At 32.8% G+C, this 18,841-nt stretch overlaps 2 protein-coding genes across 2 annotated transcripts in view; both read left to right on the top strand.

Annotated features, from left to right (window-relative positions):
• Nucleotides 1-11,309: 11,309 nt before the first annotated feature.
• On the top strand, nucleotides 11,310-13,878 carry LOC118029851 (uncharacterized). The gene has a single exon (XM_035033796.2). It carries the CDS (start codon nucleotides 11,712-11,714, stop codon nucleotides 13,686-13,688), a length of 1,977 nt encoding a protein of 658 aa, XP_034889687.1. The 5' UTR covers nucleotides 11,310-11,711; the 3' UTR covers nucleotides 13,689-13,878.
• A 4,511-nt stretch (nucleotides 13,879-18,389) lies between these two features.
• The window catches only part of LOC118029852 (ferredoxin--NADP reductase, leaf isozyme, chloroplastic), a 2,769-nt gene continuing 2,317 nt past the window's right edge, over nucleotides 18,390-18,841 (top strand). The window contains exons 1-2 of the mRNA XM_035033797.2: nucleotides 18,390-18,696; nucleotides 18,802-18,841. The exon at nucleotides 18,802-18,841 is cut by the window's right edge and continues 195 nt beyond it. Coding sequence (XP_034889688.1) covers nucleotides 18,589-18,696; nucleotides 18,802-18,841 — 148 coding nt within the window. The 5' untranslated portion in view covers nucleotides 18,390-18,588. The remainder of the gene's footprint in view (nucleotides 18,697-18,801) is intronic.

The raw sequence follows: 18,841 nt of genomic DNA, 5'->3' as shown, positions 1-18,841 counted from the left end.
AAAACTCCTGCCAAAAAGCTAAATATTTTCTATTAAATTCTCTTTTTTCTTCCATGTCGCTTTCTTTTTCTTTCTGTTTTCTTATCTTATATTGGTATCAAACCTCGCTTAAACAAAAAATAATGACTTCCCCTAGATAATTCTCTTGCTGCGAATGGCTTGAGAATCTTCTAAGAAAGGAATTTTGGTTAATTTACCCCACTTTTTAGGAATTGAGAATCACTCGCAATGAAAGGTAATTTTTTTTAGTCAAGCAAGAACATATGCTCTGATCTATTGACTTTAGGCAGACAGTGGTGGATTGCAAGCCTATTTCCTTTTCTTAGTGGGATCTCATTATTTCCTTCTGAGTTTTTGCAATATTTGACACACTTACCTTTGGCTTATTTATCTTACAGTGTTAATTCTTATATATATGTGAATAAATGCATGCTCTTACTACTAATCACTTTATCATTGAAGCGTCGTCTTTTTACAATATCTTACAGTGTTAATTCTGATGCAGATTGGGGCCGAATGCCTTTTCCCGGTGTTCTATAATAGGCTGTGTTGTTTTTTTGATCGACAGTCTCGTTCTCCTGGTGTTCAAAAAAGCAAATCAAAATGCTCGCTGAAGCAAAAAAACTGTGCTCTAGCCTCTATTCGCTCCTGAACTTTTACTGGATAACTGTTCAGCTTTCTTCGTGAGCTTCATATCACATTGCCTCTCTCCTTTCGCAATTGTTCGCGATAACAAGACGCTCGCAAACAAATTGACATTCATCACATCATTGTTTTGTCTTCGGGAATTGGGTAAGCTGATGGGTCATCATCTTAATTTAGCCAATGTTTTTACTAAAAGGAATGGCGAAATTACAGTTTCTATTGGATGGTGGCAAGTTGTGTTTTTCCCCATTTCAACCATGTTAACTTTGAGGAGAATCCGCTTCTCCTAATTATGATTAACAAGATAATTGATTCTCGGTAATTCTAGCTCCTTAAAGGATACACTTTTGGATTCTAGGAATAGCTTTTATGTGTATATTCGTTCTTTTCTCTTGCTACAAATTTATTGCGTAATGAAGACACCTACAATAGCATTCCAATGCTTGAAGCATTATCTTTATAGTTTATAATAAAAGATTTCTTACAAATAAAAAAAGAATAGAAGAATTTAATTAAAAAGAAAGAAGAAAACCCTCCAATCAACAAAATTCGAAGAACACAGCAACTACTATGGGTAAAACACAATTATCACACATAAAACCCGTGAGAGTTTAAGCACGTTTCAAACATGTTATCTCAAGACAAGGAAATTTAAGGACCACCCGAGTTCACGTGAGACTCAAGTCTTTCAGTCGTCGAGCAAAGCACAGGTGTACTGTATACAGGTCCTGCAATGCATAGCCAGAAAAAGTTTAGCCCGAAGCCCCCACTGTGAATCCGAAAGCCGTCTGGAACCAGATGAAATTTCCAGTGCTATCCGAGGTGATGCTCTTTTGGTGAGGGATGGATGACTTTGTGGGCCTTAAAATTGAACATTATCAGTAACCAAACTAAAAGTTAGCTGATCTGATTGATTAATTTGGATCAATGCATTCCAAAAGTTTGGATGTTATATATGAACGTCGTGAGCCTTTTCTATGTTGTAGAGTTCTAAGTCGAGGTATAAAGTATAATATATTCGGCAACTAATGTCTTAATTACATGATGGAAATCTAGCCACTAAGCCAAGCTGTTAGACAGACGTACGTAGCTTCACGGGAACGCTGCTCAGATTAGATGAGTGTAACCAATAAGCTTGTTTGCCAGGAAAAAACAAACAGGATTGGATGATGTAATGTTTGCCCACATTACAACCCAGAGAGAGGACACATCCATGTTTATTTACAAAAAGAGGACTGGATGAAATAGCTAAATGATGAATTTGTCATAGCGAATACGTGCATTACTATGTCAATACTAATATAAATTAAGTTCGCTGTTGATTGGTTGATTCCTTAAAGTTCTCTGCCAGTTGGCCATTGTCTAGAGAGCCGATGATACGCAGAATCATTTTAGCATATAGCTTAATTGACATTAACATCTCCCTTTTTTCAGAGAAGAAGGTTTCCTGTTCAGCTATAGTATGCTTATGTAAACCCAGTTTTCATGAGTCGCATAGAAAGCGACTGCTGCCAAAATCGCTCCTTCATCAATTTTTCTCTTTTTCTTCTAAATTCAAGCAGATAGTGACATGATTCCACCATCGCTAGAATTTGAGTCCAACGATCTAGGGTGCTTTCGGAGGTAATACACATACGTACTGAGAATACATCCAAAATTGAGTACGGATACATGACTAAATCAACATAATGCCTCCTTCACTCGATAAAACTGGGGTCTACGAGCTTAATATGTTGCCTTAATGCGTGTGGTATATCATAACAACATACGATCGTGAATCATCAAAACATAGATCTTCTCATCCATGCCAGACGAGCTACCAGGTCTCAATCTGAAGTATTTACTTTAATAAGAAACACGTTTCAATAGAATTACAAGATTAAGAAAATCAACAATGAGCAAAAATACAGTCCCTTTATCAGAATACGGTGGGGTCGTTCACTGGTATTACCATCTGATGTCCCAACTGTATGACACTGTTTATAGCTTGCATGGGTTTATGGACTGGTATTTTAAAGCTAAATACAGTAGTTTTTCAGGCCAGGCTGTGATATATTTGATGTATGTCCCTATTTTTCCTAGTTTCTGATAATAAATGACAATAAACATTTTTTTTGTAATTTGTGAAGATGTAAGTGGTTCGTTTGAGTCAGAGTTGAGAGATTCCCAGCTTTATTAATGTTGATTGTAGTATATATATTTTTTCTTTCTTTTCTTTTCTTTTTTGCGATGTGGATGTTAAAGATATATCCTGATTCCTTGTATATATAATTTAATTAGTTCCTAAAATTATAAGATTGGTGGGGAATCTTTGGCTCATCTCTTTTGCTGCATATTGATATCTACATATGGGATAAACATGATGGAGCTAATCATTGTGTTCCATTTAAAAAAAAAGGACATACAGAGAGAGAAAGTAATAAGAAAGATTGCCATAGAGCACGGTATCTAATGGCCTTATCGTTTTTTGTTCATCCATGTCTTTGCGCACATGAACACAGCAATTATTTGAGCAAAATGCGTGCTTACAGCGGCTTCCGGTCCCAAGATGCATGTTTATCACTCTTTCTCTCATTTCTCCCTCTCGTTGTCGCTAGCCCTTCTGTGGTAAAGCAACTGATTTTGCGATAAGGCCACTAGATACCAACACAGCAATATTTGAGCAAAAATGCTCTGCTACAGTGGCTTCGATCCCAAGATCATGTTTATCAACTCTCTCTCATTTTCTCCCTTCGTTGTCGCTAGCCCTTCTGTGGTAAAGCAACTGATTTGAGCTTAACGAAGGACAATTATTAGCAAGATATGAATCACGTGGTAGCTATATGTAGATTGATGGACTCTCCCATCCTCGATACATAGAATGCTGTTCGTCATACGAGGTCAAGCAGAGAGTGCAATATTGTCATTTCAAGTCCTAACAAACATCTGTGTCTAATTAATCTCTTGTTTTGCCTTGTTAAAGAATCTTACAGAAGAGAAAGTAAATTGTTTTTTTTAATGAAATGAGAAATATTAATATTGTTAAAGCATAAAAAATTCTGCAAGTACACTCTTTATGCAATGTTCACACTGTATTTTTAGCTAATGGTTGCAGTGGAAGCGAGCACAATAACCAAGTGCTTTCTTTTTTATCAATGGTTATTTTCTTTCAACATGTCATTAACAATCATTATCCTCTCCACTAATAGAGAAATAGACACTATAAGCAATGATAAACACTAATATTTTCATTAATCAATTGTCATGCAACTCATCGCGTCCAAAGATGAGCTGTTATAATTAAAGTTTATACATATTTTAGATCACCATGTAAGTATAAAGGTTTTCAAATTCATCATTTTTCATTTTACGATAATTCACTCTTACATATATGTTTCTCTCATACATTTATTAATTTAAGCATAAGAGAGTATCTTATTTTATGAGGGGCTTGTCTTTTCAGGTGAAACTTCTATCCACCAATCAAGCCCAACAACTAGACCTAGATACAAAGCCTATATTACAAACACAAACCCAAGATCGCGGCTCGTGGAAAGTCTAATTTTAGGTTTAAAATTATTTTAATATATCTTTATGTGAAAAATACTTTCCAAACTATTGTTATTACAATATCAAACATCATCATCGAATAATAGTGTTTCTCTCTCTCTTATTTTTATACTTAAACGTGATCCATATACATGAATCCAAATCTAGACTATATGAAAAATGGCGAAAAAAGGGAGGTATACTCTTAAACCCACCACATGCAAAAGGAGATAAGTAGTGTAGATCAATGAAAGCATCACTCAAGCAAAACTATTTTTCAATGACTTTCTCAATCTAACTCAAGATGAAGACATGAACAAAATAAAGTTTTTGGCCAAAATATAAAAGTGCAGAACTAGAGAGATCAAAAATAAAATTTACGAAAACTTTGGAGGCAAAAATTATTTTAAAAAATCCCATAAACAATGTTTATAAAAAGGTTCTTCGATTTATGTTTTTCTAACACCATAATAACTTAATAAAAAAATAAATTAAAATAAATTATTAAACCTAATTTACAGTCATAATCGAAGTAGAAAAAAATAGAGGACAGAAAAAAAAACCTTTATTACAATCAACATCCGCCCCCTCCCATGCTTAAAGAGAAAAATAAGAAGTAGATAAAAATGTAATGACTCCACACACTTTTCCATTTACATTAGCAAGTATAAATACAAGATTGAAAGGCTTAAGTTAAGCATGAAATTCTGCTATTCTATAACCGACTATAAGCTATGAATTGTGATTTGTACATGATTCAAACATTCGAATTAAACTTGGAGGAGCTGATTATGTTGGATGAGGATTTTGTGGAAGAGTAATGACTTTTCTTATATGCCCCTGCAAGATAGAGGTACCATCAATAACACCAATCTTGGATTTTAAGGTTTGAAAACGGTGGCGTGGAAAAGGCTTCGTGAGTAAGTCTGCAAGCTAATCTAAAGTGTGAACATGATTGAGAGTAATGTGACCTTCTGGACAAGATCACGAACAAAAAGGAGGTTGATTTTGATATGTTTCATGCGAGTGTGTTGTACTGGATTTAAGCTGAAGTGAGTTGCACCAATATTATCACAAAAAACTTAGGGATTGTAGATGCAAACCAAGTTCTATGATTAAGGAGTGAAGTCACACTATTTCAGAAGTGGTCGCAGCCAATGCATGAAATTCAGCTTCTATAGAGAAACGGGATACAACTCTTCATTTGCATGCAGACCAAGAAATTGGATTGGTGCCTAGAAAGGTGATAAATGCAGTTGTTGAGACCCTTGTATTAGTGTTGGCAGCCCAGTCCGCATCAACAAAAATCTGTAAGGTGAAGGGGTTGTTCTATTGAATAAGAATCCCATGGAACATTGTTTGCTTGAAATACCTAAGGATTCGTTTTACTACAGTCCAATGACAAGCTGTTGGTTTGTACATGAATTGGGAAAGCCGATTCACTGCAAAGGCAATGTCAAGTCTAGTCAGTCCAAGATTTTGCAGTGCCCCAATAACTCTTCTATACTCTGTATTGTCGGCAGGGGCTGAACCATCTGTTAAAACGAGTGGAGTGCTAGTTGAAATTGGAGTGTGAATTTCTTTGGCCATATCTATGTAAGTTTTAGAGAGTAAATCTCGTATGTACTTGTGCTGTGAAAGGAAGAGGCCCTTAGTTGTAGGAATAACTTCAATGCCAAGAAAAAAATGAAGATGTCTCATGTCTTTGATAGAGAAGGTGTGACTGAGGTTGTTGATGATGTTAGCTACAAATATAGAGGCATTTCCTGATACAATGTCAAAGAACCATCTCAGCCCAAAAACTTAAGTTATTAGGTGAGGTCCCAAGAAATGATTTATATTATTCTCTAACACACCCCTCAAGTGAAAGCCCTTTGAGCTTGAAACTTGCATAGACCCACATTACTATATGCTTAATTTTTATCAAATAAATGAGGATACTGAGATTCAAACTCATGATATCTTGATTATCAATGCTTTGATACCATAAAGAGAAAAATAAGAAGCAAATAAAAACATAATGACTCCACGTACTTTTCCATTTACATTAGCAGGTATAAATACAAGATTGAAAGGCTTGAGTTAAGCCTGAAGTTTTGATATTCTATAACCGACTACAAGCTATGAATTGCGAGCTGTACATGATTAAACATTCAAATTAAACTTGGAGGAGCTGATTCTGTTGGGTGAGGATTTTGTAGAAGAGTAATGACTTTCCTTGGAATGCTAATCTACAGTAAAAATACATGCATTCCTTGCCTTAACTATGAAACTAAAAAATATCGTTGTCCTTTTTAACAAGAAGAAGATTTGCTAAGCACATATATATAAAAAATAAGACGATTAAAGCTTAAATATGACGCCTAAAAATATCTCGCTTGTGATAAATTGTTCGATCTTTTTCATTCGATAGGCATTTGCAAAACATTAACTTTTATATATGATCTGTTTATGTATTAAGATAAGTATTTACTTAAATGGTAACCTTCAAGTACCATGCATGGTTTGTCGAAATTCCTGATTTTTCTTGAGGAAATTTCTCAGCGAGGTAGAAGTGTTGTTTTTAGTGCAGGTAATGTTTGGCGAAGAATAATTATCAAATTTCGTATGCCCCCTTCGAGTAATAGAAGCACAGCTCTTCGATTACGATGTTTCCTTCTTATATAATACAGATCACTTGTAGAGCTCGATTTCTATACATATTTATGCACAAATACACAACTACGTCAAGATGATTAATGGGTTTTTTCCCCTTCATATATATATATATATATATATATATATAAAGAAAGAAAGAAAGAAACTGTCTCCTACGCACAGAATTGTGGAAAATCAGTGTAGGTTCGTGAGAAGCACAAAGCAGCAGCAGACCATGAAGTTGCCAACTCATATCTTCGAGTCCTCTCTCCGAAAGAAATAAATTAACAAAAAACATAAGAATCGAACTGAGAATAGGACCCATTCTTTTTTATTCTTTAGGGATTGCCAAGCTTTTCTAGGTGGGAAAAAAACAAAAAAGAAAAGGGCACGAGCCAGCTCCTTTGACAAGCCCACGTATTTTATGCCTGCTATCATGTTCTCAAAAAGTGAAAGGAAAGGGTCTTTCTCCAAAATAATGTTTAAATAGCTAAAATTGATTCTTTCAATTATTTCAATATTTGAACAGGGTACCAAGGAGCGTAGCGTGGTAGTAAAGGATTTGAAATCTTCACAGCAGGTCTTGAGTTCGAGTCAGGACGTGCATCTCTTGTAAGAGCCTGGAACAGTCGGGGTTTTACTCATTCATCTGGACCCATAAAGATACGCTTTTCAAGAGGTGGGTTTCTTCGAATTCAAAAAAAAAAAAAATATTTGAACAGGATAGGAAAAGGAAGAACAAGCCTTATTGGGTGTGCGGGCTGACTGAGCCCGCGGTCTAATAATGCCTAGCTCTAGAAAGTTCGGGCTATTTAAATTGTTAGCTAGGTTTAATAATAATATCCAACAATTTGTTTTTATTCGAGTTGCAGTGTTTTGAGTCCTTGTAAACCAGTAAAAATCTAATATGATTGTAGGTATTTATTCTTGCAATGATGAGCTTCTACAAAGAAATTAAAAAAGCTAACTATTTGACCAGCAATTCGCCATTGGTCACATAAAAAAGAATCCAACCAAAAAATTGAATATGACAGTGTCTCATACCTTTTTTAACATAAAAAAATTTAAACAAAAGAATATACATACATCTAATTAATATATATCAAAAATTATTTCTATAACTGAAATAAATTAAGAAACTCGATTTCTAACAAATTAAAATTAAAATTATTTATTTTTTAGCCTCGAACAAACCAGGCATATTGGTGATCTAGATCATGCACCTTCTCCAAATTAAACAATTTACTTTTTTAACAAAAAACTTTTTTCATTTAACTATACCTTTAACATGGTGCATGAGGTTTTTTTTTATTATTTCCATGCAAAAGAAAAAAATAGAAAAAATAGGAGTGGCTCACAGGACTAAAATAAAAAGCAATTGTAATCTTTTATATCCTTTCACTAGTTAAATTATGTTTCAATTTCATTCTTCATTATTTAATTTCAATTTTTTTATATTAAATTTGACCTCATTATATTTATTGATATTTATTTTGTTTTGGATATTTATTTTATTATATGTTTTAAAATTTTATCCCTTGACATTTTGTTATTAGGCCACAGGTTTTGAAGGTTAATACGGTTTGAATTTGATTTTTTTTAGGTCTTTTTATAAAATTATTTTTTTTTCAATTTCATCATTTAACATTTGATTTTTTTTTGGAATTGATCTTTGTGTTTTTTTTTCTATAAGATTATCCAAATTTTATGTCTATGGTCACGAGGTCGATGAGTTAACCCGGGTTGATTTGGATTTTTTTATTTTTGTTTAAATTAATTTTTTTTTCAATTTCATGCCTCAATATTTTTTATGAAGAATTTTGTTTTGTTATTTTTTTGGATTTGTCTTCTATGTGTTCAGTCTCAGCTTCATGACCACAATCACGAGTTTCAAAGGATAAAACTAATTGGCTTTGGTTTGTTTAATGTCCTTTTTTAATATATATTTTTAATTTCATCATTCAATATTTATTATTTTAAGAGTTGATCTGTGCTTTTTTTCTCACTTTACTTTCTATTGAGTTATCCCAATCATATTCTCATAGGTTGACTCGATCTTTATTTTTTTTCTGTTGGTTATTTTTTTAGAATTATTTTAAGAGTTTCATACCTCAACATTTTTTTATTGAGAGTTTTTCTTCGTTGTTTGTTCGGGTTTTCCTTATACACAATAAGTCTCTAGCTTATGATCAAGGTCACAAGTTTCAAAGGTTAACATGAGTTGACATTGTTTTTTTAGGTTATTTTTTCAAATTATTTTTAATTTCATCCTTTAATTTTTTTTTTTTGTATTGGTCTTCGTTCTCTCTCTTTTTTTTCCCTTTCCTTTCTATAGGGTTATCTTAATCATGTACTCATAATCGCAGGGTTAACAGGTTAATACAGGTTGACCCAGATCTTTTTTTATTTATTTATTTTTTAGTTTCATCATTCAACTTTAAATTATTTTATAGTTGAGCTTCATAGTTTGATTTAATTTGTTTTTATTTATGGGTTCTTTTACCTTTTATTGACATAGATAATTATTTGATAAAATAAAAATTAATAAAAAACTAAAAGAGGTGGTGCTTTTACTTTGCACCACCCCACAAAAATATTATTCATTGTAATAGAATTTTTTTTTATTTTCATCATTTAACATTTAATTTACTAAAGATTGGGTTTTTATGATTTATTGTGTTTGCTTTTCTATATTATTATCTCAGTTTCCCAACTTGTGTTGTGGGTCTGACGAGTTAACCTAGTTGACTAGAGTTTTTTTTTAACTAGCATTTTTTTTCCAATATCATCATTCAACATTGAGTTTATTATGAATTAAGCTTTATGATTTTTTTTGGTATTTGAGTTTCATGATTTGTTTCAATTTATTTTCTATAGAGTTATTCCAATTTCATGACTCAAGTCGCGAGTTTGGTATTTTAACCTAGATTGACTTGGGTTATTTTTTTTATTTACTTTCTATTAGGTTATCTTAATTTCATAACCCGGGTTATGTGTTTGACGGATTAATCTTAGTTAACTCGAGTCTTTTTTGTTTATTTTTTTAATTAATTTCTTCTTAGTTTCATCATTCAACATTTGGTTAATTGAGAATTAGTCTTTAAAATTTATTTTGATTTATTTTATATAGGGTTATCTGGTATCATGATGTAGGTTGTTAGTTTGACATGTAAACTAGGGTTTATTTATTTTATTTTATCTTTTAACATTCAGTTGATTGAGAATTGAGTTTTATAATTTGATTTATATAAGATTAGCATGGTCTCATGATCCCAATTACAAATTGACATGTTAACTCTAATTGATCCATTATATTTGTTTTTAAAAAAATATCATCTTAAAAAAAATTATCTTTGAATTGTTTTAGTTAAACTATATTTTATTGCTTATTAAAGTTGTCTTTAACTACCAAGTTTAAATTATGTTGAATTCACGTGGTTTAAATTTTCTCTACTGAAATACACTAACAATGATTAAATATTTTTTTATGATAAATTTTTTTTATCTGACTCATCACAACAGAGCAAAGGTAAATAATCTAGTTAAACTACTAAAATTTTAGAGGCTATGGTTTATTTTTTTGTTTGGGGACTCTGCCTATGTGTTTATTTTTTTTTGTACGAAAGAGGAATATGAATCCAAGTATACATAGTAATTTCTCTCAAATAATTTTGTTATTTTAAAAATTTGAGCTATTTGGATGATTTTTGTATATTAAAATTGATTGTTTTTTTTTCAAAGAAGAGCATTATATTTAAATTAACTTACTAAGTATTTTTTTCTAAAAAAAAAAACATCTCACGTTATTTTTCCAAGTATTGATATAAAGATAAAAACTCAAGAAGTCAAACCTCTTCAATCACCAGGTGAATTAGGATTGATTTCCTAGATGATGACTTCAATATTTTTCCGAAAAAATCCAAAACTATTTACCTATCAAAATGTATATCCTCAATATGTTAAGATAAATTTCCTTTTCAAAATACCAACTATTGTGTTTCATTTAAAAAGAAAAAAAAAAGAAAAAAGACAAATAAGAGCGTGTTTGGCAGTGTGGTAGCGGTTGCTTTTTTAAATAATTTTTCGTACCAAAATGCATGCTAATGATGTTTTTTTATTTTTAAAAAATTATTTTGATATCAGCACATCAAAACGATCCAAAAAGTACAAACCACACTCAATTTTAATAAAAAAAAAACATTTTTAAAATTGATGTGAACGCGGCTTGCACCACGTTCTCAAACATGTTCTAAAGTGGTTTAAAAATGTAGTTATGATTTATTTTTTAAAGTTTTTTTACTTGGGAATAAATTAAAATAATATTTTTTTTATATTAACACATTAAAATAATTTAAAAAAATTAAAAATATATTAATTTAAAGCATATAAAAAATAAAAAAATTTAATTGTTTGGAAAAATATTTTTAAAAAATAAAAATAAACATTACCATGGATGGCTGGGGGGTGGTGTCGTTTGTATAAAAGGAAGAAGAGGGCGAGAAAGGAAAAACGCGTTTGACCTTGTAAAACCCGTCCACCATTAAACAAGTCTGGACTCTCTTCCTCAATTCTACAGCTCACAAACCTGTCTTTCCCTCTATCATCTCCTTCAATCAAGCCAATCATACTCCTCTCCTTCTCTCTCTCTTCCTTGATCTAGTTCAACAAATATTTTGTGTTTGTGGGGGTGTTTCTCTTGCTTTCCTTCCTTTTCTTTTCGTTTTTTTCACTTCAAGATTGCTTTAGCTTTCTTGATTTGATCAAAGATTGTGTGGGGGTGTTGTGTCTCTCTTTATTTGTCTGTTGGGGAGATTAGATTTGTACTAGGGAGTCTTCCGTAGTTTTTCGCAGTTTTCTTGATAGGTTCAGATTTGTGTTTGTTTTATTAGTCCGCCGTGCCCATGGCGGACTTAGTGAAGCAAATCTTGGCAAAACCAATCCAGTTAGCTGACCAAGTGATCAAAGTCGCTGACGAGGCTAGTTCTTTTAAGCAAGAATGTGGAGAACTCAAATCCAAGACTGAAAAATTAGCAACCCTTCTTCGTCAAGCAGCAAGAGCTAGTTCTGATCTCTATGAGCGCCCCGCACGCAGAATCATAGAGGATACTGTACAAGTTCTTGACAAGGCCTTGATTCTCGTTATCAAATGCCGAGCGAATGGACTGATGAAACGTGTTTTTACCATCATTCCTGCGGCTGCTTTTCGGAAAATGGGCTCTCAGTTGGAGAATTCTATTGGAGATGTGTCTTGGCTGTTGCGTGTGTCTGCATCAGCTGATGATCGTGATGATGAGTACTTGGGGCTCCCTCCTATTGCTGCAAATGAGCCAATTTTGTGTTTGATATGGGAGCAGATTGCAATTCTTTATACTGGGTCTGTTGACGATAGATCTGATGCTGCTGCTTCCCTTGTTTCGCTTGCTAGAGACAACGATCGGTATGGGAAGTTGATTATCGAAGAGGGTGGAGTTCCTCCTTTGTTAAAGTTGGTGAAAGAAGGGAAGTTGGAAGGTCAAGAGAATGCTGCAAGAGCAATTGGGTTGTTGGGTCGTGACCCGGAAAGCGTGGAGCATATGATTGTTGTTGGTGTTTGTTCAGTGTTTGCGAAAATACTCAAAGAAGGTCCTATGAAGGTCCAGGTTGTTGTCGCTTGGGCTGTGTCGGAGTTTGCTGCTAATTATCCTAAATGTCAAGATCTTTTTGCTCAGCATAATATAATCCGGTTGCTGGTGGGTCATATTGCGTTCGAGACGGTTCAAGAGCATAGTAAGTATGCTATAGTTAGTAAGGCTACTTCAATCCATGCTCTTGTTATTGCTAGCAATAATTCGAATGTTACTCATGATGTAAATAAGCAAGTAGTTGATGAGGATCAAAGTCGAATTCCTTATCCGACGCAGGATAAGAGCCCGAATCAATTGCATACTGTGGTCACCAATACTATGGCAATGAATGCTGCGATGAAGCGGCCTCTACAAAAGCCAGGGGCCAATTCTAATGGTGCTAATGTAAACTTTGCCAAGAGTAATGGTAGCAACAATTTGAAGCAAAATTATCAGCCCCATCATCAGCATAATCATTCAATTTCCGGGGTTAGTGTTAAGGGGAGGGAGCTTGAAGATCCTGCCACGAAGGCCAATATGAAGGCAATGGCAGCGAGTGCACTTTGGCATCTTGCCAAGGGAAACTCTCCAATTTGCCGCAGCATAACTGAATCTAGAGCGCTCTTGTGTTTTGCGGTGTTATTAGAGAAGGGACGTGAAGATGTTCAATACAATTGTGCCATGGCTTTGATGGAAATCACAGCGGTTGCAGAGAAAGATGCTGATTTGAGAAGATCAGCGTTCAAGCCTAATTCACCGGCTTGCAAAGCTGTTATTGATCAAATGTTGAAGGTTATTGAAAAAGCTGACTCTGTACTCCTCATTCCTTGCATCAGAGCTATTGGGAATTTGGCAAGGACATTTCGAGCAACAGAGACAAGGATGATCTGCCCATTGGTTAGACTTCTTGACGAGAGAGAAGCAGAGATCTCTATGGAGGCTGCAATTGCCCTGACAAAGTTTGCCTGCAAAGAAAACTACCTCCACCTCGACCACTGCAAGGCCATTATAAGTGCTGGAGGGGCGAAGCACTTAATCCAGCTTGTTTACTTTAATGAACAAATTGTTCAGCTCTCAGCATTGCCTCTCCTATGCTATATTGCACTTCATGTCCCGGATAGCGAGGAGCTTGCTCGGGCAGAGGTGCTCAATGTCCTAGAATGGTCATCCAAGCAATCTCACATGGTTCAAGACGAAAAATTGGAAGCATTGTTGCCAGAGGCTAAAAGTAGATTGGAGCTTTATCAATCCAGAGGTTCAAGGGGATTCCATTGATTCATATTAATGTTTAACGTAGTTTGTTGCTGCATTGATTTTTCTCTTATTTATGTTCTATCTTTGCAATGGAGTGTACATAAATGGTAGCTGCATCTCGTTCTTTTACAAAGCTGCTATTGCTTTATTATGTGTTATCTTCATTTGTTAACACCCATTATTCAATATTTATATTCATGTTCATGGTTAATCTCAAGGCCAGCAGATCCCAGATGAATTTATGTTATCGTGGTTCTTCACTGTCTATTCGCGTTTCCACCATTGTTTTGGTTTTATTATTGAAACGCTTCAGATAATTCACTGCTGCCTAAGCATAGTTGTTGTGTGCGCATTCTCGCTGGCAGTCGATCCTGTTCTTGGGATTCGGCCTTGTTATGATTCTCTTCTCTATAATGACCGGCCACATTCCGTTCTGCTGTTTGCAGCAAATTTGTTCATTTTCTTAAAAAATAAAAAAAAAAAAATTGATGATTGATGGAATTATTGGCATGCTGGTGATAAAGCAGCTTAGTTGGAATTGCCATAAAAGGAGACAGGGTGGGGAAAACATGTCTAAAATGGTTAGGATACGAGTAGAAGGCGGGGAAATGACTTAAGAAATTGATCAGAAAGTGAACTCGGTGTGGTTTTATTGACCTGAGATTTTTACTCTGGTTTTTGTCCTACTTAGAAGAATTATTCAACCTCGTGGCTTGGACAATTTCAAACAAGCTACTATATAAATTATACACAGATATCTGCTTCTGTCATGTGATTGCTCAACTGATTTTCTATTTTTACAGGCTGTTTATTGTTCAACGTATGAGAAAAGTAATGTGACATTAGCATTTAATTCTTGAAACCCAGTTGAGAAATGAACTAGTTCACTCTGCTACTCATTTCCACCAAATTACCATGATAATTACAGTTAATTTCTCTTAGTTTAACTTACCTTAAGTCAGTTGGTTACATGTGATATATATATATATATATATATATATATGGAATATTATTGCATCAAAGTATTATTTCTAAAATATTCTTGATCGATGCTCTTTTAAAAGCTGGACATTCAATAGAGCTATACAAACTGATACATATTATGTTCTTTTTTTGTATGAAAGGTAACGGTTGTTTTTATAAGCCGAGGTATAGGAAATACCTATAACTAATATGTGGGTGATTGTCATAAGACATGTACATTGAACTGACTTGTATAAAAACTCTATATAAGTGATCTTTAGACTTGAAATCACCAAGTTATCTGATATAGGGAATGTTATGTTTTGATCTTGTTACACATTATGGTAAATATAACAAATGAGTAGACAACTATATATAGGTATTTGAGTGATCAAGAGATTATTTATCACTATAAATGAATTGGAAAAAATGTTCAACATGTTTTCAAATACTATTGATTATTAAATCCTTGCGTAAGGTGGAATGAGATTTGAAAAGAGTTTTAAATCATATTCAAATGATCAATGACTATAATGTTACGAACAAATATGAGTTGACATGACATGTAAACTTCATGCTAAAATATCTAAATTAAAACATTATTGATGAAGAGATAATAATTACATCAAGAAACTGGTCACTAAAAGATTAAGTCAAACTATTTATAACTTTCATAATATTTGGGGAATCATGACATGTTGTTAGACAGTGCACTTGATCTTTAAATATAAATTAATCAATTATTAAATTGATAATAAATTAAATTGTTTAATTTATTTAATTCTATTTATTTAGAATTATAATTTATATTTAGACCAACATATTAAAAACCTAATGGGTCACACACATTAAGAACCAATAGTTAGAAATTAAACTGAGATAATTAATTAAGTGTGACTTGATTGAAAATAATTTTAAAAATTAAGCACTAGAATGTGTTTAATTCAAGGATTATAATTCTAGTCCTGGAATAATCAAGTAGAGACTTGATTGATTAAATTTTTAAAATTATCCTTAAATAATATATGAATATTATTTAAGGGGCAAATAAATATATTTTTCCATTTATAGAGTTTTTAGAATTTTCTATAAATATAAAAATATGCATCTTATTTTTTAAAATAGTTGTCTGTTAGACAAAAAAAACTACGTAAGTCACAAAATAAAGAGCTAACACTCTAGGCATATCAATTCCTCTATTTCTAAATAGGAATTTTAGGAGATTTTTCATTGATGATTCGTGTGCATTATTGTTGGAAGTCAAATAATTTGATGACTTATAGTTTGCGACAACTCAGCCTTTAAAAAATTATTTAAAACTGCATAATATCAGATTTTCAGATAATAAATCTCTAAAAACAACTCTAGAATTTATTTAACAAGATCTTAAAAACTCCCAAATATTATTTTAGATTTACTATTTTCATTGGATGCATGTATATTCAGGAACCAATATATTCGTCTTTTGCCTTTATCTCCCAATAAATTCATTCACTTGTCACTATGTTCTGGGCTAGATTTTCTTCAATAAATTATTCACCTCAATCTGAACTCCTTGTCTTATTATATTTTTCATGTTATTTAAGAAAACCTTAAAATGTATCGAGACGGCTAGTGATAAAAATCCTTTACAGGGGCCACATTGTTTCTGGGTATCCAGTACTTCTGCCTCTGGTCTAGGTTACCACCAATCGAGCATGACACGAAGTTTCAATAAAAATATAAAAACAAATATGAGCATGTTTTTTTTTATTATGATAAATATTATTTTTAAAAGTTTTTTTTAAAAAATATATTAAAATGATTAAAAAAAAATTCAAAACTTTTCAAAAATATAAAGAAAAGGACAGTTCAACCAATCTGCTGACAGCATACCATAAATATTCCCAATTTCCCGTATTCGTGTTATAAATGCTTGACAGGTAGTTTTTGCATTGGAACTTGTCATGAACAAGACCAAATCTCACATTTTTTAATCAACTTGGGCACAACAAAGATGTTAGAAAAGGACTGGTTGAGCTAATCCACAGGACGCTGCAACTTGGAATAAAAGGGTTTTTTTTTTTTGTTTTCAATGGCTAGAAAATAATATGCTAACATCACAAATATATTCTTAGCATAAAGAAAAATTATTAATTATAAATTTAAGATTTGATACGGACATTAGATAGATAATCATATACATTAATAAACATTAAAAAAATTCAAATTTAATCGAACATCATTTTTTGAAATAATTCGTTATTTAATTATATAATAGCACAAATAGTTGTGTTTGAAAAAAGCAATTTAATAAAATTAAAAAATAATATAATCATGGCTAGTTGCATACAGAAAGAACTTGTGCCTATGTTGTTTTAAGAAGTCTGTTATAATATCACTACAAAACATTGATTGAATGATATTTAACAAAATAATAACTAAATAATATCTTTTTAAAAAAATTATATCACAATGTTTCTAGAAGAGGTGTTGAGAACATAGTAGCTAGAAAAAGGGCTATATATTTGTTTTATTATTGAATTTGATACTCAAATATTCAAATTTTTAACAAAAAAACACAAACTCCACATTACTAAATCAAACATTAATTCAACTCCAAAACATCCTTTTGACCCCTCAAGAGATTTATAGAAAGCTATTCAAAATAAATTAAGAGTCTAAAATTCCTCTATAATCAATTTTAAAAGGAAGCAATTGAAAAAAAAAAATTAAAGGACTAAAAAAAGTACAAAGTACTGTTCTAGTGAATAATATTTTGTAAGAGGGATGCACAATAAAATCACCCAACCTTTTAAATTTATTTTTAAATTTTAATTTAATTCAATGTGCCTTAAATATTATAACACAAGAGTCAACATATTTATCCAAATTGATTTGGCAAGACAAAGTAGTTAATGACTAGATCATTGGCTCGCTATATTGTGAGTAAACTTAATTTTTTTAAACGTTAAAAAAATAATATTCTAATAATACTAACGTGTTTTCTAGTACAAAAAATTAATTGTGTGGGGGTTGATCTGATATGACCTGATTAATAAAAAAAAAAAAATTAGAAAGCCACTCTGCTTCTTTTTTTAGTTTCGTCTAAAGCCATAAACTCATATTCTTTCAGGATATGGATATGCATATTTATTTAAAGGATTACTAAGAGATTAAAACTCCTCAAACAGTAAAGATAAACCTATTTGCAAGTTTTGAATCTTTAGTGGATATATTCATGATTCAATATCCATTTAACATGTATTGAGATAATGAAAAACAGTTTTGCTAACAGAACAAATTATACATCTCCAATGCCCTCACATAACGTATTTAACGAAATCTCTACAATACCCATAGAGTCGAGTCTGAAACTTATGACATCTCCTCCTCAAAGGAGACCACATCATCAGTGATCAAACGCAAGAATCAAATGAGAAGATAGAAAATTGCTGCCACTAAGCCAAGCAGCTGTTAGCTATCAGAGTACCATTGCACTCCATGGTCCATAGACACAGTGAATTTCTCCCTTTCCAAACCACCGCAGGCCTTCACATCTTGAACCCTTCTATGGGCTCACATCTGAAAGTTGTGGTAAGCCCATCAGCAACAGAATCCATTTATTTTCACTTTGTTGGGAGGCCTCAAGGCCTACACATCTTGGGCCCTCCATGGGCACAGAAACATTTTCCGGTGGTGTTGTAAATCAAAAGGTCAAAACAGGACAAGTGGCATGCAGGAAGAGTACAAAGGATCGTTGGAGGGAATGAGAGTCATTCATTACACGGAACACTTATCCTCACTTCAACCACTGCATTTGCTTCCAAATATCATCCATTCATCCCATAATCCATTACCAGCCTAGAAAACAAGAAGATCAGTACTACTTACACTCTTCTGTCACTAATAAAACTTCGCCCTCTTTTCTCTTCTTCTTTTTACCTCTTCTTTCTTTAGCCTCATCATCATCACAACCATGGCAGCTGCAGTAACTGCTGCAGTCTCCTTTCCTTCCTCTCCCAAGTCTACCTCTCTTTCTTCAAGAACCACTCTCATTGCACCAGAAAGAATCACCTTGAAAAAGGTACTGGCTTATTTGATATAGCACTTCTATTTTTTTATATGGAGCTTGTCTGAGGTGGAGTTTTTTATTTTTTTATTTTTTTTCTGGCTTTGGCTATATCTTCAGGTGCCAGTTTACTACAGAGATGCGTCTGCTAGTGGAAGAG

Source organism: Populus alba, chromosome 5 (assembly GCF_005239225.2).
Source record: "Populus alba chromosome 5, ASM523922v2, whole genome shotgun sequence".
NCBI classification, from domain to species: domain Eukaryota; kingdom Viridiplantae; phylum Streptophyta; class Magnoliopsida; order Malpighiales; family Salicaceae; genus Populus; species Populus alba.
Note: the sequence above shows the minus strand (reverse complement) of the source record. Positions and strands in the feature narration are given on the sequence as shown.

Excerpts from the sequence above, each read along its gene's own strand:
- LOC118029851 (XM_035033796.2), top strand. The coding sequence starts at position 11,712 with ATGGCGGACTTAGTGAAGCAAATCTTGGCAAAACCAATCCAGTTAGCT.